This window comes from Drosophila willistoni, assembly GCF_018902025.1.
Source record: "Drosophila willistoni isolate 14030-0811.24 chromosome XL unlocalized genomic scaffold, UCI_dwil_1.1 Seg141, whole genome shotgun sequence".
Lineage (NCBI taxonomy): Eukaryota > Metazoa > Arthropoda > Insecta > Diptera > Drosophilidae > Drosophila > Drosophila willistoni.
This window is the reverse complement of record NW_025814052.1, coordinates 5236249-5263323: the sequence shown is the minus strand read 5'-3', so window position 1 is coordinate 5263323 and position 27075 is coordinate 5236249. Positions and strand designations below refer to the sequence as shown.

Below are 27075 nucleotides of genomic sequence, written 5' to 3'. Positions count from 1 at the left end.
ACTCATTTCTTTCATTGTTTAGATAAGTATCGCAATATTAAAAAATAGTAAATAATCTCGATGGCAACAAAAAAACTATATTTCATTCATTATGGATAAATAATCCAAAAGTATTTTTTTTAAATGTGCCCGCCAAGTCAAGTCGATAGTTTTGCTCCGGAATGTCGATTAACCGATAGGTTTTGCTCCGGAATGTCGATTAACCGATAGGTTTTGCTCCGGAATGTCGATTAACCGATAGGTTTGAAGCGAATATTCACTATGGCTGAGCGAATTGGCTGGCTGAAGCGAATTGAACAAAACTCAGTTTGGTCGGGCGAATATAAATCGCGTAGCAAAAAAAATTTTAAAAAGTGAAGAGAGAGAGAGAGAATTGCATACATTACGACATTGCAACAAAACGTGTAACAACTTTGTTATTTAGATAATAATAATTGCTAAAACTCAAAGACACAAGTAAACGGGATAAATAGATAAATAAATGTGAAATTTATGTAAAAGGAAAATATAAGTGTATGTAACAAATATATGTATCTACATGTGTATGCTCGTGGAAAGATGTATGTGTGCTCGTGGAGTGTGAGTGTGTATGTGTGTGTATGGTGCTCGTGGTTCGAATAAAAAACAACATTAAACAAATGTGAAATTATAAGGACGCCATTAAACAATAGATTTTGCGAATGAAAATGCTGGTTTAAATGCATTAAATATAAATAATTTCCCATGTATCAATATCTGTATTTGTGTGTGCATGTGTTCGAGTTCGTACGAGTTTGTGTGTGTGTGTGTGTTTTTTCGTGCTACTGTCATGCGCGCTATCGCACTCTTTCGCTCTCTCACTCACTCCCACTCGTTAGGCAGTGCGTTTGTTTTGTTTTTGCAAGAACAACAATTTCTTAGATACAAAGAAAAGGAAATTATTGCCAAGCAACAGTTGCAATTGGTCCAAATAACAACAGAAAACAATAAGAAAGAAAGCCAAAAAAATCTACTACGAAATAATAAAAAAAAAAAACAATTCTACAAAACGAAACCGAAAAATTTAATAGTAATTACATATTTGCAAATGCTGCAATTCTCGTGTATGTCAAGTCAATGCGCACGCACAATTGTTGTTTCAATTTTTAATATCAGGAAAACTTTGGTTTCCGTTCCGTTTCATTGTGTTGTTGTTAGTTACAATTGCCAAACATGTCAACTAAATCAATCTTTAAGTTGTGTTTGGGGGTCACACTGTGCTGTGTATTATAAATAAACATAAATTATTCGAAATCGAAAGCAATATACAGAAAAATTTCAATTTTGCGACAAATTACATATTTACCCTTTTTATTTTACAATAACCAACTCTTTATTAACGGAGGACTAAAGTCAAGAAGGAAGAGAGCACAAATCCAAAATTCAAATTCGGGAAAAATTTTCATTGTTTTCTTTTGCCTGCTACCATTTTCTATTTCATTTGTGGTTTTTCTTTTTGATTTTTTCTTTCTTTCATTTTATTTAAATTAAAGAAGAAGAGTGATATTGTGAGCAAGCGAGCAAACTAACAAGAGAAAGAGTGAGAGTGAGAGGGAATACGAATGTGTGGCAGTACGATATAGAGTGGGATAGCAAGCAAAAATTTCAACAAACGTTATAACTGCAGCAATAACAATCATCGAGGAGAGCGACGACGAAGGACGACAAGCTAAAACCCCACTCACAGAGAGCCAGTGAGAGAGGAGAGAGGAGGACACCCCCGTACCCCCGTCCATTAATCAAAGGCAGCTAAAATCAACAACTCCAAAATTGTGGAAAATTCGTAAAAAGCTCTGGAAGTAAAGCCAGTCAAATTATGGATCGGTACGATATGGATGATAATGTTGTTGCCCCGCCCCAGCCCGAATGCAATTCCCCCCTGAAGGAGTGGCGTCTGAAACAGCAGTCTGGCACATTGTCACCCAAAGTTTTCATCGAATTTTTTAAAAAGGAATCGCCAAAGTTTTTCGAATTTCAAAATGAAACGGAAACAGGTAAATATGTGAATAATATTACTTATTTGGGTAATTGATTATGTTTTGTTGTTGTTGTTGCATTTCCGCAAATGATTTCAGTTTATATTTTCTCTCACACACTCAGCTGTTTGTTTCCATCTATTATGACACAACAACAACAACGACAACAAAACTTGTTTGCACCACATTCCGTTAGAAGTTTATACAAACTTTTTTTTTTTTTTTGTGTAAGCAAGTCATTCAGAGAAAGAGAGGGAGAGCTTGAAAAAAACAGCCAAGTGCTAGGGGAGTGGGAGAGACAGATTTGAAACAAAACTTTCAAAATTTCTGAATTCGACTTGAAAATATCCTGCATTAAAAAGGGCTTAACCAAGAGAAAACAATTTCACCTGCTATCTGTATACACTTCTTTGTTTGCTTTTGTTTATAATACAAATTTCAGTCTAAAAGATTTCACATAGATAGCACATTATGTACATGTATGTGTATATATGTATGTAGTCCACGTCATGGAACAAAAAAAAATCCAGGAAATACTATACGAATTAAGCCGAAATAGTAAATAAAATAAAATTGAACTTAACTTTTTGTCAATTAGGAAAATTAAATTTGTTTTCCTTGCTGCAGCTGATAGATATTTCGATAAATCTGTCATCTAAATGGCATTCATGGCAAAAAGTAGAGAATTATAATGCCATCGACACGGTCTTATCATCTTCAGAAGTTGGTGGTTGTGTATTCTAGAATCTAGATTATATATATACATACATATGCATATGGTTATCCATTGACTACGTCAACATTTAATTAATATAATATAATACGACGAAACATGGCAAGAGGTAGATAGATTTACATAAATAAATATAAATATTTGTGGAAGAAAGTACCTTTTGGTTGGTATTTAGTTTTATAAAACTATATATGTAGTAAAGTTTATACACAAACATATGTATATATATGTACATATATCATAGATTATTGTTTGCTTCTTGAATTTGTGTGGTTTGCCATGGTTTTTCAAAGTATTTTGTGTCTAGGTTTTAAATTTCGAAGTGAGATCGAAAAGATTGGTGGTCGTTTGACCTCAGAATGCTGAATCTAGTCTGCAATTGCAGCTGCATTCTATTCTCTTCGGTTCTATTCCTCTCTCTTATCTACTCCAAGATCCACTAAACATATGCATATTGATCGATATTGGTTAATATTGATGTATATTTAATAACCTCTTTTTGTTTTTACTATATGAAATCGAAGGTAAAAAAGACAACAACATCGGCAAGTCAAAGTCAAATACATGATTTTGGTTTATTCAACTTGAGATGCTCTGACGTGTTCCATTATGGCTTCTCATGGCCCAAACCACCCCCCGTCTTTCGGTCCTCCTCCTCATCCACCAAGCAACCTCTTTCTCTGTCTCAGTATTACGCATAGCCTTGCTTGCTGTGTTTCTTTGTGTGAGAAAAGAACGGAACTGAGTCAATTAGACATACTTACATGGATATTATATATAGTATATGTACGATATAGTCAGTCAGTTGTCTTTATTAAAAAAGGTGATTTATTAAAGGCCAATTCGATTTGCCACCTACTTTTGATAAACCGCACCTTTGTTTATCAAGATTTTTAGTTATATTCCTTCGATTTTACGCCGAATGTATTCCTTCCAATATATGTATGTATATTCTTTAGCGTCTAGATCTTGTTGTTCATTATTTTTGACCCATAACTTTTTGGTTCTATAAGCATATTCAAAACGAACATATGTATGTACATTTATATATATATTTATTTAAGCATTTTGTTGCTTTTAGGTAAATACTTTTCGCATTGCTCTGGAGAAACTCTTCACTGCTTATATGCATGTAGTGGTTATATATATAGGGTTACAGGTATCTGGACTCCATTTGGTTCCAGTCGGGAGATGTTCTTTGTTCCAGTCTATTGCGCCTTAGGCCTCTGAGAACAAACATTTCTTTATTCGAGGGCAGTTTCGATAATTTACTCATTTTTAAATGTAGTTTTAAAGATTGATTCATTAGTTCTCGAGTTTTTCAGGGCCCTAAGGAAGCTAGAGGAATTTCCTCTCGACTTGTGTTACTTATTGATTTATCAAATTTTAACCAAAATGCTCATGTAATTTGGAATAGTTTGTCTTTTATTCAATCAACAAATACATGAGTATATTAAAATGGTTCATAGGTCTTTAAGTGCTTAAAGAGTAATTTTTGTTCCCCACTGATTGCCACATGAAACGTTCTCATCATCAGATTGTGATTATACTGATAATACACCCGTAAAAGAAACTTTCGCAATCACTTTTTTTTTGTGTGTGTTTGTGTGTGTGTGACAATGAACAATAATTTGACTTTTTGTTTGAGTGAAATTTGTGTTTGTTTTTAATACCCTTGCGAAAAAGAGTATATTCATTTTGGCCAGAAGTGTGCGACGCACGGAAGAAAGCACATCATCGACCTTATAGATTATATATATATACATACATATTGATCAGCACGACTTGACGAGTTTATATAGTCATGTCATACTGACTAGGAACGCACGAGGAAAACAAAAACTTGAAAGGGTCTGGTTGAAGTTAGTCAAAACTTCTCGGATGACGTCTGTAGATTGACGATATTGTAGACATTGATACTATATCGCCAGATAAGCTATATGGTATATCAATTGTCGGTACTATTCCTTAATGTTCTCATATGAACGATTGTTAGAGATTATTGTTAGCCATTTTAGTAGGACTCTAATATTTTGTTGAATTAAATGGTTTATCTGCATATTTCTTAGATTAGATTCCCATTATTTGTGTTATGTGTGTGTATTATAATACATTTAGTTAATTTTATTATAATTTATGTATTTTATTATTTATACTTTTCTTTTTCTTACTGTTTAATTTTATTTTCAGATTCTAAAAATGTACCGACTTGTAAGTACTACAAATTAGCTATATCTACCTGGAAATTTGTGGTAGACATTTAAGAATAGATAAGAATGTTAGAAAAGGGAGAGGTTTTATTTAAATTTTTACATATGTATGTATAATTTAAAGACTATTAGAGATGTCTGTCAATAGATTCGAGTCTGGAAACTGTTAAAAGGGGCGGGGACTCTATTTTCCTCTTAGGACTTTCCCACTATCATGTTCATTTTTTATTAGAAAGAAATGCATAAAAACCAAAAATTGTATTCTTAGATATTATTTTTGGGTTAACGGGCGGAGTGGTGGGGCTTATGTGTCAGGCCGTTAATATTATATATAGACCATCCTCCATCTCATATTCATTTGCATTGTGTGTGTGTGTGTGTATGTGTGTCATGTAGGTCATTTTGTAAGTTGGACAACAATTTTTATGCTAATTTTATGTATGTATGTGCTAGCACTCAATTTCCTTTAAACATTTGTCTTAATATCATTTGTTTATTATTTATTATCCTTTCCCAATATTAATCACCTTTTTTATTTCACAACTCATCTCCATATTCACTCACTATATATATATACTATACATATATAACTTACTAACATGGAAGTGAAAATCACTCACGACGAAAATGGCAATATGAGTGTGGACTCCGATTGGGGCGATTACGATGATGATGATGAAAATACCATGAATTCTGGCTACTTTCCCTTCGAGGAGCTGCTCACTACGAGCGCCAAGAATGTGAATCTATTGCAAGAGATCAAACGTTTGCAGGAAAGCAAATGGGGAGTGACCCACGGGTCATGTGAGTGTGATAATTGAAACGAAAAACGACCAAAAAACACACACTTGCAACATATTATATATAGAAAAAAGGCTTTTGTAGTTCATTTGAAGACTGAGTAGAGTTGACTATTATCATTATTATTATAATAGAATTTGCTTGCTTTGATTATGTGAATACATTAATTCTTATACTCATTCGACTTATTCTCTTATAGTGAAATGTATGTTCAAGGAGACACAGTCCAAGGAGGAGATAATCGATGTGGTTGTGGAATTCATGTTGGGCGATAATCCTGCCGCAGCATTGGAAAAATTACAACAAGAGGGTAATACATCAACCGTTTGTGGCAAGGTCTTCAAGAATGGTGAACCCACGTACAGTTGCCGAGAGTGCGGCGTGGATCCAACTTGTGTGTTGTGTGTTAGTTGCTTTAAGCGTTCGGCACATCGTTTTCACAAGTACAAGATGTCCACATCGGGCGGTGGTGGCTGTTGTGATTGTGGCGACAATGAGGCCTGGAAAAAGGATCAATATTGTCAACTTCATTTGGTAAGAGATCGAGAGAGAGAGAGAGACAATGAAAAACATTTATCAATCATCTATCCATTTAACAGGCCAATCGTCAAAATCCATTGGAAAGCAAAATTCTTACCCCTGCGGTTTTAGAGCGCTGCGAAATTTGCTTTAGTGCCATTTTATCGTTTTGCGTCAACTATCTGGAGATAGAGCCAAATGCCAGTTTACAGTGCTTGGATGGGGAACAAGTGGATGGAACTCAATTTTGCACAGTACTCTATAATGACGAGTCGCACACATTCGATCAGGTGATACAGACACTGACAAAGATAGCCAAATGTCGCCACAAAGATGCCATGGAAATTGTGGCGGCCATCGATCGTGAGGGTCGTGCTGTTGTCAAATGTGACACATTCAAGGAATGCAACGATCTGAAAACGGCAATTGAGAATCAAATGATACCGCCAAGCGGTTTAATCACCAATGCACGGCACAGCCAATCCCTGCGTACCTCAGTGCTGCATATTAATTCAGTCGCCTGTCAACAGTTTGCCTTGCAATTGCTGACCTGGTTCCAAGAGTTCCTTGTACGACATTATCTATTTCGGAAAATCTTTGCCACATTGGTCCAGACAAAGAATGTGGACTACACAATACGGCACATCTTGGAGTATGATGTGAAATTGTGGAAAACGGCAAGAACTTGTTGGCATCGTTTGCTCATTTCGGGCATGCTAATGGAATATGACAATAAAATGGTTTTGGCACAGGAATTTTCACGTAGATATGCCACCATTGTGGAGGATTTTATTAGCGATGATCATGATCATTCCTTTTCGATAGTCTCATTGAGTGTGCAACTGTTTACGGTGCCGAGTATTGCACATCATTTGATTGCCCATGAGGGTATATTTGATAAGCTGTTGCATACATTCCATCATGTGGCCATTGGAAAATTTATCCAAAATAAAACATTACACTTTAGCAAGAATATAGCTAGTATGGCGTTCTTTAAGAGGGCTAACTATATATTGTATGATCTGCGTTATCTGCTCAGTCTGAAGCCGGATGTATTGAGCAATGAATTGCGTAGCGGATTTTTAGATGGTTAGTGTGTTTCTATATATATTATATATATTTTGTGTCTAATCTCTTTCCCCCACTCTTTAGGATGCAAAGCTTTGATGGGAGTCCTAAATGTAATGCAGGGTATGGAGTCAATCACTCGTCAAACTGGTCAACATATGGACTATGAGCCCGAATGGGAATGTGCTTTCAATTTGCACATCAAACTGGCCACAACCATATCGCAAGTTATTGAATGGGCAGCAAGTGATGTGAAACTTTTGCGCAAACTGTATAAGATGACTGTACGTGCACTAGTCAGTAATAATTTCATTGTAGGTAGTGAGAAGGTCGAATCGAAAAGTGTTGCCGATCATTCAGCAAACTGTTTAATGTACGATGTTGCCATACGCCCAGTTTCGATCCATTTGCCCCTGTCACGATTCTATGCGGGCATATATCTGCATCTGGGTGCACATGACATGAGCTACGATAGTCTATTGGCCGAGAATGAGGTCATTTTTACTAAATTAACGCCACGGGAAATAATTGAACCTGTTCTCTGCACTCATGCAATGATTGCTCAGGTGGCCGCCGGAATGTGGCGTCGCAATGGTTATTCCCTGCTCCATCAGCTCTATTTTTATCGCAATGTACGCTGTCGTGTTGAGATGCTTGATAGGGATATTGTGTGTTTACAAATTGGAGCATCCCTAATGGAAAGCAATGAGTTTCTAATCCATGTGCTAAACAAATTCAACTTGATACCTTGGGCACAGCCAACGTATGAGACTTCATTGGTCGAATCGCCGATAGATGATGAATTTATGCGTCAGTTATCCATGATCGATGAGTTCCTAGAGCTATTGATTGTGATCATTGGCGAACGTTGGATGCCAGGTGTATCGATGGTCAGCGAACAGGATCGCCTAAGGAAAGAGATTATTCAGTTGCTTTGCACCAAATCGTATTCCCATTCGGAACTGAGTCGAGCCTTGCCGGACACAAATAGTGGCAATTTTGATAACTTTATCGAGAATGTCATTAGCTCGGTGGCAACATTTAAGAAACCAGTTGGAGTCGATAGCAAAGGTGTCTATGAGCTCAAAGAGCATCTTTACGAAGAGTTCAATGTGTATTTCTATCACTACACTAAAGAGGACAAATCAAAGGCTGAGGAGCTGCAGCGTGAGCGTCGTAAAACTAAAAAACAGCTGGTCTGCTGCCCACCACCCATGTTGCCACAGTTGACGCCAGCTTTCACGTAAGTCTCACTCTGTCTCTCTCTCTCTCTCTCTCCGAAATATAATTAATTGAAATCTTTTTTAATTTCTGTTTGCAGCTCCATGGCCAATATATTGCAGTGCAATGTTTTTCTAAACATTTGCAAACTAGTCATGGAACGCGCCTTGGATCCATGCAGCCGTTCCTTTACAGAAAGCCATTTGCAAAAGGTGTGTTTCACTCAACTACAAAGTGTATTGTAGAATAAATATCAAGGTTGTTATTTTTCTACAGATCCTTCATCTGCTCGGCTTTGCTATTCAAGAGGAGTTGAGCGAACATTATCCGTTCCTTAGTTTCTATGAGCGTTCGCAAACATTTGGCATTCTAGATAAGCTAGAAGAATTGGCTCGCTGTCAATGGGTAAGTTTTCCTCAAAAAAAAAAATAGAATTTATAACTTTCTTATTGATACTACCATGTTGCAATGTCTTAGTTGGAGGCCCACCGGGATTTTGTGTTATGGACCATAAAACGTTTTAGGGAACTGCAGGCTAAGCAAGCACCTCAAGCATCCGGTATGGGGGCCGATGGTCCCAGTGGTTCACAGCAAACTGGTAAAGAAGATCAACCTCGCACTTCTGAGGAGCAGGCACGTGTGGAGAAGGAGGCACGGGCCCGCCTTGCAGCCGAACGTAGAGCCAAAATAATGGCGCAAATGCAAAGCGCCCAAAAGTCATTCATGAAGTCAAATGCCGAAATGTTTGCCAATGCGGAGAGCGATAGCAAAACAACTGATGCCGGTGGGGCAGCTGGCGGTGATATGGAATGGGAGGATACACCAGGTGACGGCGGCAGCAGTAGCAGCCACAATCTGGAAGAGCAAGGAGCAGCAGCCCTTGTGGTTGAGTCGCCGTCATGCCTGGGCGTTAACCGCAGCCATTACCAGGCCGGTGAAAATACTTTCAAGTGTATACTCTGCTGTGAGGATTGTAGTATTACCACCACCGGCCCGCCGCTGGTTAGTTCGGCCTTTGTCCAGACATCGCGGGTTATTCTAACACTTTCGAATAAAAATCAACCCGATACGGGGCTACATGTGAGCTGTTGTGGCCATGTTATGCACTACAGCTGTTGGCAGGAATACTATAGCAACGAGGAATCGAAAGAGCAACGTCGTCCGCACCGCAATCGTGTGGCCCTGTCCCAGGCACATAATGTGGAGTTCCATTGTCCCTATTGCCGTACACTGAGTAACACTGTGCTTCCGGTGAGCGAGGCATTACCAAAGTTTTCGCCAGCCCCAGTTGTGGCACCGGGACAGGAGAATTTCATACCATTGGATTCCTTTGTGGAGATCATGCGAACTTTGGCGGCTGAGCTTAATCTGTTACCCTATGAGGATATGTGGACATATCCAAATTGTAGCCGCATTCTACGCAAATCGAATGTGATTAACGATGTCGGCCAGTTCGAGCGTAGCATTCAGATTATCGATGAGCCAAAGCTCCATGCGAATTGGTCCGAGGTGATGACGGCCTTCAACAAGGCCCTAAGCAATGCCACGCAGAGTCAACAGGCCAATCAACGTGACTTGCCGCCAGCAAGCAGTGATAGTGGTCACATGGCCACCGTATCCACATTCTGGGATACCTGCAGCTATACGCTGCAATCGTTGGAAGTCTATTTGTTTGCTGTACACAAGCCACTCAAGGCTGAGCTGCCCATGCGGCATCAGAGTTGTGTCAGCAATTTGGTACGCGCCTGCGCTCTGTCCTCAGCCATTTTGCTGCCAGCTCAGATAACCTCTCAGGCGGAGATAGGAGCCAAGTTGCTTGATACAATCTTTAATCAGAAGGGTACCAGTGTGCTGGAATGGGATTGCTTCTCGATGATGGTCACATGCAACTTCGTTGTCCCCAATTTAATGGTGGCCGAGAATGGTAAGTTGCCTCCACTCCACTTTTAATATTTGGTATATATATATTATATAAACATCTTTTTCTATTTAGCCTCCAAGGCCGTCATACCAAGTGGTAGCATGTTTGACTTCTTTATATTACAAACACTTTTCCTGGCTAATCTCACCAAGGCGGTCATTTGCTTTGACTATGACAAGGAAAAACAGCGGGATAAAAATGAACAAGAACTTTTGGAAGAGCTGGCCTATGTTGAGCAATTGCCCTGCAAGATTCAAGCGAATATGGTGAACTTCTATCGTCGCTACAATATCCCGGCTCGTCTCCGGCAACAGCATTTGGAGAAGGAGCAACAGCAGAAGCATGAAGAACAGATGCGCTCACATCCTACAGAGATGCAGCAGAATGAATTGCCCAATGTGATCATACCATGTGAACTGCAACATCTTGCTTTACTGTTGTCATATGTCAAGCGGCAAATGAGCTCGTTCCTGCGGTGCTCTTGTCTCTTCTATCGCTGTATGACCGATGTGGACTTTCCGGACACGTTTCCAACAAATCAACCGGATCGATTTGATTTGATGTGCCAATATCTGGGTCTGGATGGCCAGTTGGGCATCTACTTTGATATGGAGACAACCTATGCCACTTTAATGCATAACTTTGCCTCGCATCCGGATGTGGTTAATCAAGTGGACCGAAATGAAGCTGCTGCAACTGTGGAAGTGGTGCCGTGTCTGCGTCCCTTCCCAAGGCTGGTGCCACTGTACGATGACTATAGCGATCTTATTAATAGTGTATCGGACATCTTTTGTCCCAACAATGAGCGGGAGGAGATGAAGACGCCAACCATGTGCTTAATATGTGGGGCTATTCTGTGCGGACAATCGTATTGCTGCCAACCGGAACTGGGTAAACTTCAAGTGGGAGCATGTACACATCATGCGCACGACTGTGGTGCCGAAGTGGGTATCTTTCTACGCATTCGGGACTGCCAGGTGGTGTATTTGGGCAGGGGCAAGGGTTGCTTTGTCCAGCCACCGTATTTGGATGAATATGGCGAGACGGATCAAGGATTACGCAGGGGCAATCCATTGCGTTTGTGTAAGGCTGCTTATGATCGCATATTTTTGCAATGGCTGGGCCATAATCTGCACGAAGAGATTGCTCGTCTCAATGATCATGCCAATGTAGCTGTTACGCAATGGCATCACATGTAGTCCGCAGGATGGAAGCTGCAGCTATAAACAATGAAGAAGCATAACCAGAAGAAGAAGAAGGAGGAAGAAATGGAGGAGTTAGAAAACGAAAAGGACATGAAAAAGCAGCAGCAACAGAATAAGAAGAAGAGTGATAGCTATGGCGACGGCGACGACGGTCAATGTGATTATTACATACTAACATTAGGAGAGCATATTTATACGTCTAAGCATTTTACTACTTATACCCCCCTACCTACCCCCCCAAACCACCCACCACACCCCAAAATGGTAACAGCGCCATCTCTTCTACCACACAAAACAAACCATAAATTCAAATCTTTGTACTGACCCCCAACCACTACACCCCCTACTTTATCCCTCTGCTAAGCTCCTTTCCCTACACCACCACCACTACCACTACCAACCACCAGACTATAATATTTATAATAATCTCATGGTTTTTCTTATTAATTAATTAATTATTTTTTTCTTTCATAATTTTTTCGAGCTAACATTAGAAAAAGAAATGAAAACTTGTTGATAGTTTGAGTAGCCAAACGCAGTCGGCACTCCTTAGTTATATACATATATATATATATATAATATAAAAAAAAGAAGAAAAAAAAAATACCACAGATATATCTAGGTTTTTTTTTGTTTAAAAAAACCCAAGTCCATCCATCCTTTACTTTTTCCCGGCCAAAGTTTTTTGTTTTTTTTTTTTTTTGTTTGTTACTTTTGAAAGGGAACTTTATGTATATAGAATTTCGTTGCAAAACACCTCACAAAAAAAAACTTCGTTCAACAAGAAAAACCTATATTTCCGTATATATATTTTCTTAGACTTTTCACCAGGTTTGTTGTTTTCAAAAAGAACTAATATTTATTGGTGAACCATGTGAGAAGAAGAAATGAGTGAATTGATTCGTCGTTAAAAAAAAATACAAAAATCCAAAAAACTAAAAAAAAATAAAGAAAGCGGGAAGAGGGGCCCTGGTGTTTATATTTCCCAAATTTCACCCATATACTCACACCGCCATCATTAGATCCAAATCAGATATGTAACACATCTGACATAATTCCTTGAAACACCATCCGATCCTCCGAGCCCGACTTAATCTCCTCCACAAATCGAAGACAGTGAAGGCGGCGGCGGCGGCAAAATGGAATACAAAAGCTAATACAAAAAGCAAGAACTAAAAACATAATTTAAATCAATATAATTAATAAAAAAGAAACAAAACCAAAAAAACAAAAGCAAAAAAAAAAAAGAAAACAAAAAAAAAACAGAAAAATTGAACTACAAATTGGTCAAATCATGATGTTTACTTTACTCAATATCACCTTTGTATATGTGCATATATGTGTATATGTATACGTAGACATACCCGCATATTATTTTTGATGTATTGTCCAACAACAACAATAACATAAACAACAACAAACAAGAAAGTCGACGACTTCTATATATTATGTATTCAAAGTTGAAACAAACAAAAAAAAAAAACTGAAAATTTTCATTGTGAGTAAAAAAAACTATAAAAAAAAAAACAAAACAAAAAAACTAAATTCTAGTGATATTCGAAAAACAAACAAACAAACAAAAAAAAAAAAAAATTGTAAATTGTGTGTAACTTAAAGGGTTTTTTTTAGTTGAATTAAAAAATTAATAATACAAAACCAAAGTTTAATTTTTCGTTTTCTTATCTATAGCAAAATCAAGTGTGTTTTTATTATTATGGGTAAAAAAAAAGAAAAAAACCTGAGGATAAACCCGTTACAAAAATCTGTTCAAGAAGATATAGTAGTAATTTAAATTTTTTATCAAAAATTGAGAAAAAGTTTTTCTATATATTTATATATATTTGGTAGGAATTGATTCTTATATGTTTTAATTTCGTTGATGCTACAATCGATAAATGTATTTTCTTTATGGTACAATATATATTAAATATACTATATATATATATATATATAAAAAAAATGTTTAAGTGTAGTCTGTACCCCGTAATTTTACCCGTCCAGCCTTGGTTCCTTTTCAGATTTAGATTCAATTATTTTGTTAGACAATTTTTGTGCAATTCTCTTAAATTTTTGTGTGTTTTCCTCTCTATTTACAATATTTTAGACTAGATAGACCTGCTAAAACAAATTTAATGCTGCATTAGAACCAAGAACAACAAGGAGAGTGGTTGGGCAAAAGGAGATGGCGGGGATGTGCGGTTTAGTATAAATTTAAAATACTAGGGATACTTAAATCAAAGTAAATACGATGCCATTAATGCTTGTGCAGAGTCAGCATATAAGTACTTATATACTATATACATGTATGTACATTGTTTTTGTTTTGATTTATACATTATGCCTTTACATATTACATACATATATGTATATGTATTTGTAAGTATGATGGTCAGGTCAAAGGGTTATGGGGGAGTCAAGTACAGTATTCCGAGTGTAGCCAGCGCAGTCAAACAAATCTCTTTTATTCTCTCTCCTCAGCAGTATCTCATCATCATCGTCATCATCATCATCTATCCTGCGCCAAAAGTCCAGCTCATATATGTAAAGTGGCATTTGGCGTCGATGTAAATGGACCCGTCATGGGCTTGGTAGAAGGTAATGGCTGCATGGCTTTGCCCCTCTGCTGCTGCTGCTGCTGTTCTCGCTCCAAATCAATCACAATGCAATCATATGGCGGCGGAGGCAACTCAAATTTAACCACACTATCATAACTGGGTGGCAGAGAGTCGACAATGCGCAATACATCATTCTGTGAGTTGATCTAGTCAGAAAAAGAAGATATACAAATATATAGACTGATTTTCTCTCTCTCTCTCTCTTTCTCTGTTGGGATCACTTACGTGTGGTAGTCCTGAACTGCTGCCTGTTCGATTGCCAGCCTCATCGATGGGTCCTGCCCAAATGCATACACCCATGCGATGTGTCACATAGCCACAGATGATGACACTAATCACCAGCATAACAATGCCCAATGCAAAGACCAGCCAACGTGATTCCGTATTATTCATGTCCCTTAGATTCTTCTCCAGCTGTAGGGCGCAGAGTATGAGTACAGGAACAGCTACCATGGCCACCAACAGATCCACTATGGGTCGCTGGGTATTTGGCCCAGCATTTAATGGAATTCGTCCTGTTCCTGTTGCACCGCCAGCATGTGGATGGGAACTAAAGTTCTGATTGCTGCTATTCGGTGTCAATGTGGAGCGAGCCACGACTGTATTATGATTTTGTAGCACCATTCTAAGGGATAAGAAAGAAAACGAATTAGTTTTTAATCAGTAACTAATCATAATGGGTTATGGTGATGGTGCTTAATATTGTATATAGCTTGGAAAAAAACTTAAATTAAAGAAAAAGTAGTCTTTTTCGATATTTCATACATTTAAGTATATTCCATGTAAAAATTCCAAATAATCCTTTAAATATTTTGAAAAATGAAGGCCACGAAAGTGTGCTAATAAACTATTCTCAAAGCTTCTTCATAAATCGGTCTTCTGATGGTCTTAAAGAAGCGGTTTGATAGTTGTAAACACTGCTCTTAGCCATATTATTTTGGTATAAAGCGAACAAATAACTAATTCACTCTTTCACATTGTCTCTTTCTGCTTTTCTATAGTTTACTGTGTACTTTCTGCCGACATGTTTCTTTTTAATGTGGCCATAATATGGACAATATTCATGTAGTTTGCTGATTATCTATCACATTAAAAAAAAGTTTAAAAAAATGTCTTACAAAAGTTAGTACAAATATTTAAGAGCGACAACTTCAGTCGCTTTAACCCTTTTAATTTCAAAGAACCAAAAGATCTCATAAAGTTTGGGATCAAAGTAAGATTTTAATGATATTCAGTTGTTATCCGTTCTGTCGATGTCTACATTTACTTATCTAGTTTGATTAAAAGTGCTAAAATCTCTCTAAATATATAAGTAAATAGAACATACTTATATATTTCTTATTTGACACCTACTTCACAGATTGTATATAATTTATTTAATAACTTCAGTTATTAAATACATATTTTGATAAGGCGTCGCACTAATTGTTTACCATTTCGTCATCATAATACCCCATACATATATATATATTCGAAGAAATTGAAAGTTTATATACCTGGAATCGATTTCAAAGGCATTGCTCAGCAACAAGTCGTAGATGAGGCGCATTTCTTATGTAGTTTTTCTCACAGTGTCTCTTTTTTCTCTTTTTCTTTTTATTTTTTTTTTGTGGTTTTTTATTGATATCAATTAGGTTGCTGTCTTTGTTGTTTTTATTGTTTTTATTTGCATATTTGGTTCAATGATAAATCAAAGAAAATTCTAGGTAATTTTGATATGAATATTGTTCAGTTGGTTCATTCGTACATTGATTGAACTGTGGAGAAAGTTAATTAAGATAAACGAACCCCGATTTCTTATCAAGAGAGATTCGACTGTGGTAAAATTCTTAAACTATGTATCTACTTGTACGTACTTGGGATTATTTGTGGCTTGTCAGCAAAACATTTCACTAATTATATTTCATTTGAACTAACCCATTTATAATCATGTTTTTCCGTTTCTTAATGCGCTGCCTTTCCCACCCGCCCATAAACATTTGCAACAACAATGCGATAAGATATTGTGGAAAAAAGAAAAACAATTATAAATAATTGAGAATACTCAAGTGTCAGATCTTTATAATAACTCTACACGAAATATTGCCAACCTCCTTGAAGAGTATTTGAGAAAGCTCTTTCAAATTGCCTAAGGACTTGCCCTAAAAGAAAATATCTGGGAAATCCTTCTTAAACTGAAGTTTCTAAATGTTTCCCTGACAGAACTTGAGGGAAAACGTCTGGCAAACTTTTCCTTAAGTAATTAAAGTGATACGAAAATGAGTTTTTGGTCTTTAAATCAAGCCAAATTATAGTTGAAGGCGTTAAGTGGTCCACAAACAAATAATTCACTTTTCACACCATTTTAGACAATTTATACGAATTAAATGTTTAGAAATTAGTCGAGAAACACTTCTTAAATATAAAAGGATGTGAGTTTTTCTAGGGTATAGAACAATCTACATTTAACTTATGCAATTCATTCATGGAGTATAAAGATTCTTCCATTAAGAACACATGTAAAAACATATATGTATATATATTGACTGATTACTATAAATAGTCAATTTGATGTAGACATATCTGTCTCTCCATAGAAATTTGTGGTATGACCTTAACCCTTTTTATTTTTGCTTTCTTTCTTTTTAATATCCCATTGTCAGTATTTTAGTTTTAAAATCTGTCAAAAACAGCCACAAAGCTAACTTCACTCTTCAATTGTCTAAACGTAACTGGGAAAAGTGCCTTTGTTGGCAGAAAATGCTAAAAAAGCAAATTTCGTTAACATATGAAATAAAAGACGGGAAGCCGAGAAAACTGCAGTGTCGTTAAAAAAATGTATCAAATATTACAGAAGACAGACAATCTCTAGTAATAAAAAGAAATAAATATTATATATAATAAAATGAAATAAATATTACATAGAGATATATTAAACAATACTAAATTACAATTTACTTGATTTATAATTTATTAAGAATCTGTTAGAAATTGTTAAATCTAAAAGACAAACGGCATATTACACAAAAAATGTATGTTTAAAAATTCTGAAACAAAACATTATCTTTTCGAATCGTTTTTGACCAATTTCATTTAATGTCCTAACTTTCTCACTAAAAAATTAGCTTCCTATTTCCATTAAATCCCCGAAAATTCCATTAAATCACACACAATTCAATATTTTGAAAATCGGATAAAGATTTTTTCGTTATATACATACATATACATACTACAAATACATTTTACTGGTTCTGAATGTCTAGTTATACATATATATATGTCTGCAGAAAATCAAAGCCTGTCTGCAAATATTGCAAAAAAAATTGTTGTGTTTTGACGACCTTCTTAAATTTTGTTCTTCGTTTTGGCCAACAAAACAAACTTTTGGGGGTTTTTTCTTGGTTTTTTTTTCGTCTTTATTGTCGTCTGTCTCATCCAACCGGGAGTTTTAAGGTGTCTTTCATATTTATAAGTCAGGCTGAAAATATTTATTTTGTTTGTACTCTTTTTAAAGAAAGTCTCCTACATTCCTCAAAGCCCTTTCGATCACATTAGTTCACATTTAACTTAATTTGGATTTGGCATTGCTTTTTTCTTAATTTATTTCCATCCAAATGTTGTCCTTTAATGTCGAATGTTTTACAAAAACTTATGCAAATGCAAATGTTTAAATAAGTTGTTTCTAAAGTGATCGTTAATGTGCGTATGAAAATGTTACGTAAATCCTCAAGTGCTTGATTTAATAATAAAGTCAGAACTCTGAATATATTTGAATATTTTAAAGAAAAGCTATAAATTAAAAACACAACCATCACAAAGGAGAGTAAGTCATTCTGGTCATTGCAAAACTGGATATGGAAAACACGGCCGAGATGAAAAAAAAAAAAACAAAAACAAAAGCAAAACAAAAAAAACAAAAGCAATGCAACAATAAAGAAGTCTCTTATCGAGTCAACTGCCTTTGACTGATAATAATAGGGACAAGATGAGTCCAATATTGACATTGCATATTTGCCATTGTCATATGATATGATAGATATGGCTACTTTAGAATATATCTCTTAACCTGTAAACATTTTCTGTTACCAAGAGTGTCATGTGTCACCGTAAATGTTTTTTTTTCCCCCTATTTCATTCGTTTCTATAATCATTTAGTTGATTTTGACCTACTACTGAAATTATTTTCTACATTTGATGATTAGATTTTGAATTCTAAATCATCCAAAGAGAAATTTCCTGAAAATGATACGATATCGATACAATTTTTGTAAATATTTATCAGCCTTTCCGGCAGTTTATGTCTAGAATCGATATTGTATACCCAAAATGAAATACATTATCTCATATCATAGACCTCTCTAAATCAGCGGATATAGCTTCCGCTTCCCCCTCCCACACACGTTTATCTTGACATTTATTTAACTACGTGGTTTTACGTTATTCATTCATCAATTTTCATAAGATTTGCCTAAAGTCATTGACCACATGCGAATGTACCTAAATATTTACATACATATGTATGTATGTATTTCTGTTTTTGCACACAAAGTGATCGTTTAGACATATGTACAGATACACGTATTCGCTACCTTTTAGCCAAAACAAACAAAAGTGTTGGCTATAAAGCATTTACCTATATCGAAATGAAATCATTCATAAGTTTGTAATACATTTTAGCTCATTTTATTTGAAACTTAGAGTTTAAGTGCAATTCACCAAATTGTAGTGACATAATAAACCTAAAGAGACATAAATTGTTGAGATTTTCCATTAGATTTTGATAATAATACGAATAGAGTTGACAATTAAAAATGCAAACTCCGTTTATGACTGAAATCAACTCAAAATTTGTTGGCGACCTTTTTGATTCAATTCTTTATGTTTGCCAACTCGAGGCCGATGAATAAAACATAAGATCCTTAAAAAAATTAGTTCTAAAATTATTCTTATATTCTATGCATGGCGTATATATCCTTGATGATAGTGTATAAATCTAAGAACAATCGGTTATTTTTATTCTTAAAACTTTCAAAACGTTTTGAGTTGCTTACGAATAGTTTGTAATGACCTTAGAAATGAATACATATCTCAGACAATATTTATTGACTTTAAATGTTATTCAATTTATATAAAATGTACCAGGGGGAACATTCATGAATTACGTAAAAGGGAAGTTCCAGGAAAATCTTATTTAAAGGGGATATACGTTTAAAAGTTTCACTGTAACTAAAGAAACTATATAAAGTATTCACAGAAAAGTACGAAATGTGCTACTATAATATATTTGCCATTTAAAATACAATATGAAATATTGTATAGTTGCTTCATTATGTAATGAATTATAAATTTTAATTTTTTTTAGTACATCTGAAACTTATATTGGTTTTCCGATTCATCGAAATAAATATAGTCTTTAAATAATTGAATGCCAAATTTAACTAGGGGAGGCCTAACAAGTCCCATCTAAAGTAGGCCCCTTAGATTATAAACAAATATCTAACCTTTTTTGGTTTTTTGTTTTTGATTTTAATTAAAAATCTAATAATAAAGTTTTATCTTGTAGATGACGTAAACTACATTTTACAAATGATTACAAATTTAACAGTATTTGGGAAGGCCCTTTTTGATTATAAACTATTTTGTAAAGAAAAGCTTGAAAAATATTGGTAAATTTAACTTGATTTCAATTTAGAAATGATAAGCATTGATGATGAAAATGAAATTTAAGCTTTCTATTAAATTAATAGGGTTTAAATATATGTAAATTTTGGGGTCAAAGGATTCCAGGTTGAGAGGTCATTAAAATGAACCCTAAGCACATGGATTAAACAAATGTTAGGCATCCCAGTTGATTTTCCATTGAATTTTCGTATTTCAAGTAACAAATAACATACTCAAATATATTTGTTTTTTGTTTTTAAAATGTAAAATAAATATCGTTCACTAATGAAAACAATATGTTTTTCAGTATATTTGTATATAAGATACAAATGCCTCAACTGGAATTAGAGAGAATCCCACAAAAGAAAACAACAATAAAAAAAATCATAAAATTTGTTTTACTGAAAAAAATAATTCGCTGTATTTCCCTATGCGTCATTTATTATACAAACATACATACTAACTATGTATGTATGTAAGTGTGTGTGTGTGTGTTTTTTGCCAATTGTGTTTTAATGGTCTTAATCCTCAACCATAAACTATTCACGTTAAAGCTAAAGCTAAAACTAAGATTTTAACTCTGGAAAATGCGGCTCTTTGTTATCTCAGTCAGAGATAGAAAAAAAACCTGAAATACTCAGAATGATTATGGCAAAAAGATGCTGCAGTAGGAAGCAACCCATAAAAATCGCAATATAAGATATCATGGGATGCAAAATCAACTAATGGCATAGTCTATAACTCGATTGAATTTGGTCAGACTTTTATGAAATTTGGTAGATCGCTAAAAAAATTGTAAACAATTCTGTATATTAAATTTGGTATAAAACTAACCAAAAAAGAACTACTCAAAAAGGACATAAACGATTTGCCTGCTGATATTAGTTTAAAATACATAGAAATATATATTTTATTTTCCATTTTAGTGCTGTTGGTTATAATAATGTCAAAGAGTTAGAACTCTATAAAAGGCTGTATAATATTAATTTTCTTTTCATGATTTACGATACGATGTTTAGAGACATGTGTCATTAAGAAAATAATATTTCCCATTGGGCAAATTTATTACACATTTTTCTGGAATCTATAGAACAAATGGTGCTTAATTGGTGACGACAATAAGTCTGACGACAGACAAGATATATATCCATACATATGTACATATATGATATCGTTACCGGAAGTTTAAATTCTACTTGCAATTCGCTTTAGGATCTAGCACTTTGATCCAGCTAATACCAAGCCAATTTAGATGGAGTATGGATAAAACTAGATGGGAAAACTAGAAATGTCCCTTCACTTTGTTCATCACCCTTGTGATCAGATACTGACTACGTTGATGTGTTTAAATAGCTCAAATTGAATGTTTTATTAAAATCAAAAGACACACACACACACACACAACATCATGAATATTGATGTCGTTTCCCCCAAAGCCCAGAGCCAGAGTAGTATAAATGGATTAATTGTTCTGAGTGGCGCTTAATTGCGAATGGGAAATATGTACATACATAGATATATATTACTTATAGTTGCGACATACATACATACATATGCATACATATGTATGTACATATTTTGATTGACTAAATTATCAAGATAAAAAGTTGTCGGTTCTGGGAGAACAAGAAAAATAAAAATTACTCTGTAATTTATGATACACAGATACATAATTTCTTAATAGTTATGTTGCATTTTTGACTCGATCTGATTGATCTTTATTTTGAATGTAATATAAAAATTCTTATACACATACATACATATGTCCCTTAAGACTAGAAGGGGAGATACATGTGTGTGTTTTGTGTTTTTTTTTTTTGTTTTTGGTCACGTAGACATTTGACAAATAAATTTTAGACTGATCGTTGCTGGACTACGTAATATACAAACAAATATGTATATATATATATATATATGTATGTATGTATGCATGTAGAAAAAGTTTGATCTATATATAGAAACTCAAAACAAAATGTTCTGCTATCAATAAATTGTAGCAGACCAAGAATACTGACTCGATCGCCATAGGAACAATCTGGCATCGCCGACCATAAGATGCCCTATCGCTTAAGAACTATTGCATTGCCTAAAATTAAAGTTTGTTTAATTTGTTATGTAGCTTAAATATGATGTTTGTTTTGTTTCACTAATTTCTAGTTGATTCTTGTAGACTGCAATTGCATTGTGAGAGTTTTTTCAAATGCAAATATGTCGATATTTTTAGCCTAAAAGGAAACGATAGTTTCCTGAGGCAACAGCAGTTGGGTCAAGCGCTGATGATGTTGGGTGGGTGAAAGGAGGATGATACAAGGTGTGAGAGGATACAACATACAATATGTTTGTCGCATTTAGATACAGCTACTCACTTGTATTTGATATCAATGTTGATTCTCCTCACTTTCTCTTAATTTCTCGTTCTTCTTGGATTAGTTTCTCTTTGGATTTCTTTCTTATTTTTTGTGGACCGTTCGTTTTGGCAATCTCTCTTTGCGCTCTCCGTCAGGAACTGTTTGTGTTTTCTCACATATGTATGTATGTATATAATATTACTTTAATATATACACATATGCATATATTTATTTATATATATATTTTTTTTATATATATATAGCAGAAAATGTTGCTTTTGTTTTTAGAACAATTTTCAATCAAAGAAAAAAAAAAGAAAACACACAACAAAAATACCAAAATTGTTGGTAGAGATTTTTTTTTTTTGTAGTTTTGCGAGTGAATGTTTTGTTTTGATTATTTGATTTAGCTTTTTTTGTGTTGTTGTTTTTGTCGAGATCGTTGTTGTAGTTGCAAGTTGAATGGACTTGGACCGGGTTTGGGGTAATGCCTCTCTCTATATATCCCTTTCTCTCTCTCGCTCTCTTCCTTTTGATTTTTTGCCACACTTTTCTCTTGTCTATTTGATGTTTTTGTATTTTGTGTTTTTTGTTTTGGTTTTGTTTTTATCTGTGCTGACTTTGGGTGTATTCGTAGCCCTCCTCCTTGTGGCCAATAGACTTTGGTTGCCCTCTGCTGCCGCTCTCACAATTTGAACGCTTTTGAACCATTACAACTGTTCCAACAGCGCCAAAAAGGAATAAAGTATCCTAGCCGTTATGTGGGATAGTAGAAAATGGACCACTATGGGCTAATGAGCATACAGATACACACACACACAGCAGCAAATTATCAAGAAAAAACACTACCGGTCTAAGAGTTTTTATGTATGTACATCCATATGTACATATGTATGTATGTATGTATGAAAGAAGCCAGAGATTACGCCACGACAATTGTTTTTTGTGTTTTGGTTTTTTGTATTTTGTATTTTGTATTTCTTTTTGTTTTTCAAGATATTTTTCACGTAAATATCGCCTCGATCTCGAAACGGTCGCGTACTAGAGTCAAGCGATGCTGAGCAGCAACTGTTCCGTTAAGCTTTGCCTTTGACTGGGTCGATCTTGCTGCTGATGCTTCTGCTGCTATGGCCAACATCGTGAATGCCAAAAGCTTCTCGTTCGCCTCGCCGAAGATAATGACGACGACGCCGAAGACGACGTTGGGGAAACGCCGATGATGATGCTGCCCACTGACATTGATGAGTGTAAACAAAAAAAAAAACAAAAAGCACAGTGATAAGAATTTGCTCAGAACAAGTTCTCTATGATCACTTTGTATTCTACCCTGTGCCTTAAAGCCATATAAGGGTATATCTCTTTCTTACTCTCTCGATAAAGAGTGAGGGAACATCATCACTGAAGTTGTTCGACTCATTCACTTGTTCAGTTTGCTGACTCAATCATTTGTTCAATTTACTTACGTACTCACTCATTTCTGAAGGTTACCCGGTTTTAGCTCTAGAAAAAGGATCTTCTATTATATAACTCACTTCGTTGAGCATGGAGTCAATCATTTGTTCAATTTGTTCATTCACTCACATCTTCTTTGAATCACCTTATTGAGTTTTCCCTGCTCTACCTTCTGAAAAGGATCTTCGATTATACAATTCGCATAGTTGAGCATGGATTCAAACCTTTGTTTAATCTGTTCGTCAACTCACTTGTTCTTTGAGTCACTTCAGTGTGGACTTATTTCTTTCGCAGACATTTTGTTTTTGAATATTCTGTCTGATGCACGCTTTTCGTACATGCATTGTATGTACATGTTTCCATTCTGATTGCAAGGCGTTATCATACAACCGTCATATAAAAATCCAAAAACGTCAACCGTTGCAAGACAATCATTACCAGATGATTCCCTGTGGTGAAATGTATTTTGCAGTAAGGGAAAAAAGTGAACTAGTTGCTCATAAAACAACTGAATCACTGAACAAGTAAGTCAGTGGTTCTTTTCTTTTGACACAAGACAACTATCTTGGGGACAAATAGTCTCCAAATTATGCTATCACATAGATATTTGTAAGCAGGCCGTTTAATTTATTTCGCATCCCACTAACTATTTTTATGTTAATCTCCTAAATTTAGCGTACTGTATTTTCAATCTTCATCCTCTTAGCCGTGTATTCCCATCCGCTTCTCGCTTCTCGAGCTTGTGATGATGATAAGAAAAATGTTTCTTATCTTGCGACACTTTCAGGTGACAATCGCAAATCGTTGTTATCACTTGATTGTTGTTGCTGGCGGCACATTGGCTTTATGATCTGCACACGCACACAAAATAGATAAATCCTTAGACTTGATAAGAGCCGTATGTATCTCAGAGTCAGAATCTTAAACTCCTTCATCATTATCATGATGTCTTATCAGTTGTGCATGTACTATAAAAGAATGTACACCTTTGGTTTGTTTAATAACTGTACATACATACATACATCTATCTATATGTAGGAAAGTATCACCTATATACACAAATTTAAGGTTGTCAGAAAATCACAATTAAAAAATTAAGAAAGAAATTGTTTGGTGACCTCTTTTAACCTGAAAACTTGCAGTAATCGATCGGAGCAGTATGAATATATCAATTATCTAAAAAAACACCATTAAATTGGGGAAATTGAATAATTGGCAAAAAAATTTGGTTATCAAAATTTAGGGCAACAATTTTTCAAATACTCAAAAAATTTTCCCAACTAATTCAGGTTAATTGTAATATTTTGCTCTTTTTTGGCATTTATTGTCACGCTTAAAAAGATGAAAATTATAATAGGCTTGATTTAAACTTATTCCAAATTGAAAAGCATTAAATTGAGGTATTACTTTTGAAAATCGAAGAACATTTAACAAGGTTAGAGATTGATAAAGTTATTGAAGAATATTCCGATTTTTTTTTTAAATTAAATCTTCGTTAAGTTAATCTATTTTGCTTAGAACTTTATATTAGTGAATAAATGTACATTGAATAAAGGTTTTAGTGATTAAAAATTAAAAGTATTTATTAGTCCTGCTATATGGGTAATTCGGCAGTGCATTAAAGAATTCTTTATCGACTAAAAAGGTTTGATAAATGATTTGAACTAACATTGAGTCTTGAATTATAAGTTTTCATCCAAATGAATAGACTCCATTCATTAAAATGAAATAAAGTTTTTGTTAGATTGCAGGGTATGCCAAAGTCGCTTTGCTGTATTGCTAAATATTTTGGCTATCAAAGTCTAAATTGAAGGTACTTAAAAGCAGTCTTGTAAAGTTTTCTAATTGATTTTTGATAACCTTATACAGCAAATAGAAATAATTGTTTTATCTGATTGTATGATTGCACGTAACATTCTGTTGGAATCTTTAGTAGAGTCGAATATTTAAACTTTGGCGCGCTTTGATGAGCTTTCGGCAATAATATTTTAAATTATATGTACATATTCCCAATCAATAGAGACACGAGATTGCGTCAGGGAACAACAAGAAGTTTTGTCATGTGACTGAAAATCATAACAAATTGGGTCAATGGATTATCAAATTGCAAATGAAGAATAAGTTATATTAAGTCATTTAATCTTCTAATTCTTGCTACAAATACCTTTTAGTTAAATGCTAAATGAATGGTTACGACTTCCGATCTTTTAAAATGAGTTTATTAATAAAAACCGGAAACGAATTTCGAAAGAATTAAAAAAAATATACATTTGACTACTTGTACTTCATTTTGTTGATAAAAACCAACAGCCTTGAGGCTGGTTTCTGTTAGCAAATAAAGATAAGCAGGTAGACAACTAGGCTCAAACTAGTTGGGAATTACAACTGGAGAGCAATGCTTACAACTTCTGATGTGTCTCTAGACGACAAGACATCAACAACATTGTACTTGTTTAGCTATCCCTTCAAAAGGATCCTTAAAATACTCATCTAATTGAAATACCATTTGATTAACTCTACATATGTAGGTATGAGCTGTAAGTAGCTGATCTTCTACATTTATCAAATAAGCTAATGAATACTCACATATTTACCTTCATCTTACACACACATTTATGTATTTATCTTAATAGGTTCAAGATTCTTCTAAATACAAACACATGTAGGTACACACATATAACGGTCAGCATTATAATGACCTCTATAGTACCCTCTATGAAACCAAGTCACGCGATTCCCGTTAAAGGCTACTTTATGGCTATAACGTGATCGAGCTGCACTGGTATCTAAATCCCCTTCCCCTCCTAAAGCCAATGAATTGTCAACGGCATTTTATGCACTATATTCTTGTTCTCTTCTTTTTGTTTTGCCATTTTCTGTTAGTCACGTTAAGTTTTGTGGAAGAAGTAACATATAATTAGATAATTTTCCAGATAAACGACAAAATCAAATTAAAATATTTTTTTCTTTTTTTTTCACTAAGTGGGTCTACATATGTATGTCGGAAAACATTTAGGCATTGCTTATCGATAGAAATGTAAGAAAAAATGACTTGTATGTCTGTTGTTAGACTTATCTTTAGAAGAATAAAGATAAACCAGACAGCCAGACAAATGCTTGAAGAGCACGTATATATAATTTATGCGAGAGTTGCTCAAAAAGTATTCTGTGTTTTGCATGCATTCATTTCATCATTTCTTAGAGGCACATTTCTTTAATCTTATCTAAACATCCGCATAGCACCTCCAATGGTTATAGATTATATATTATATAGATAATATAACTAAAAGGATTACAAGGCCAAGGAAAGGAAGTGGCAAATAAATGTCCCACCAAATTTGTTGACAC

At 34.8% G+C, this 27075-nt stretch overlaps 2 protein-coding genes across 7 annotated transcripts; one reads left to right on the top strand and one right to left on the bottom strand.

Moving 5' to 3' along the window:
- The first annotated feature begins 337 nt into the window (after window positions 1-337).
- Window positions 338-12123, top strand: LOC6648329 (E3 ubiquitin-protein ligase UBR1). Of its 5 annotated transcripts, XM_023179009.2 has the most exons (11): window positions 338-513; window positions 1646-2012; window positions 4918-4938; window positions 5544-5741; window positions 5938-6272; window positions 6338-7346; window positions 7410-8568; window positions 8647-8758; window positions 8823-8951; window positions 9024-10470; window positions 10540-12123. In XM_023179009.2, the coding sequence occupies exons 2-11, from the start codon at window positions 1835-1837 to the stop codon at window positions 11664-11666; spliced, it is 5715 nt and encodes a 1904-aa protein (XP_023034777.1). In that variant the 5' UTR covers window positions 338-513; window positions 1646-1834; the 3' UTR covers window positions 11667-12123. The 5 variants fall into 5 exon arrangements, with proteins under 5 accessions (XP_023034777.1, XP_023034778.1, XP_002071481.2 ...); XM_023179010.2 differs by lacking the exon at window positions 338-513 and having other exon boundaries at window positions 1222-2012; XM_002071445.4 differs by lacking the exons at window positions 338-513; window positions 4918-4938 and having other exon boundaries at window positions 1222-2012.
- Window positions 12124-14205: 2082 nt separating this feature from the next.
- Window positions 14206-22479, bottom strand: LOC6648328. Of its 2 annotated transcripts, none has more exons than XM_015177220.3 (3): window positions 22294-22479; window positions 14513-14912; window positions 14206-14433 (listed from the first exon to the last, which is right to left on the bottom strand). In XM_015177220.3, the coding sequence occupies exons 2-3, from the start codon at window positions 14909-14911 to the stop codon at window positions 14206-14208; spliced, it is 627 nt and encodes a 208-aa protein (XP_015032706.1). In that variant the 5' UTR covers window position 14912; window positions 22294-22479. The 2 variants fall into 2 exon arrangements, with proteins under 2 accessions (XP_015032706.1, XP_002071480.1); XM_002071444.4 differs by lacking the exon at window positions 22294-22479 and adding an exon at window positions 15784-15889.
- Window positions 22480-27075: the final 4596 nt, after the last annotated feature.

Excerpts from the sequence above, each read along its gene's own strand:
- LOC6648329 (XM_023179009.2), top strand. The coding sequence starts at position 1,835 with ATGGATCGGTACGATATGGATGATAATGTTGTTGCCCCGCCCCAGCCC. Across the intron at positions 4,939-5,543 it reads TTCTAAAAATGTACCGACTT|TGAAAATCACTCACGACGAA; the intron begins GTAAGTACTACA and ends CTAACATGGAAG. Across the intron at positions 8,952-9,023 it reads AATTGGCTCGCTGTCAATGG|TTGGAGGCCCACCGGGATTT; the intron begins GTAAGTTTTCCT and ends GCAATGTCTTAG.
- LOC6648328 (XM_002071444.4), bottom strand. The coding sequence starts at position 15,836 with ATGCGCCTCATCTACGACTTGTTGCTGAGCAATGCCTTTGAAATCGAT. Across the intron at positions 14,913-15,783 it reads GCCTTTGAAATCGATTCCAG|AATGGTGCTACAAAATCATA; the intron begins GTATATAAACTT and ends CTTATCCCTTAG. Across the intron at positions 14,434-14,512 it reads GCAGTTCAGGACTACCACAC|ATCAACTCACAGAATGATGT; the intron begins GTAAGTGATCCC and ends TTTTCTGACTAG.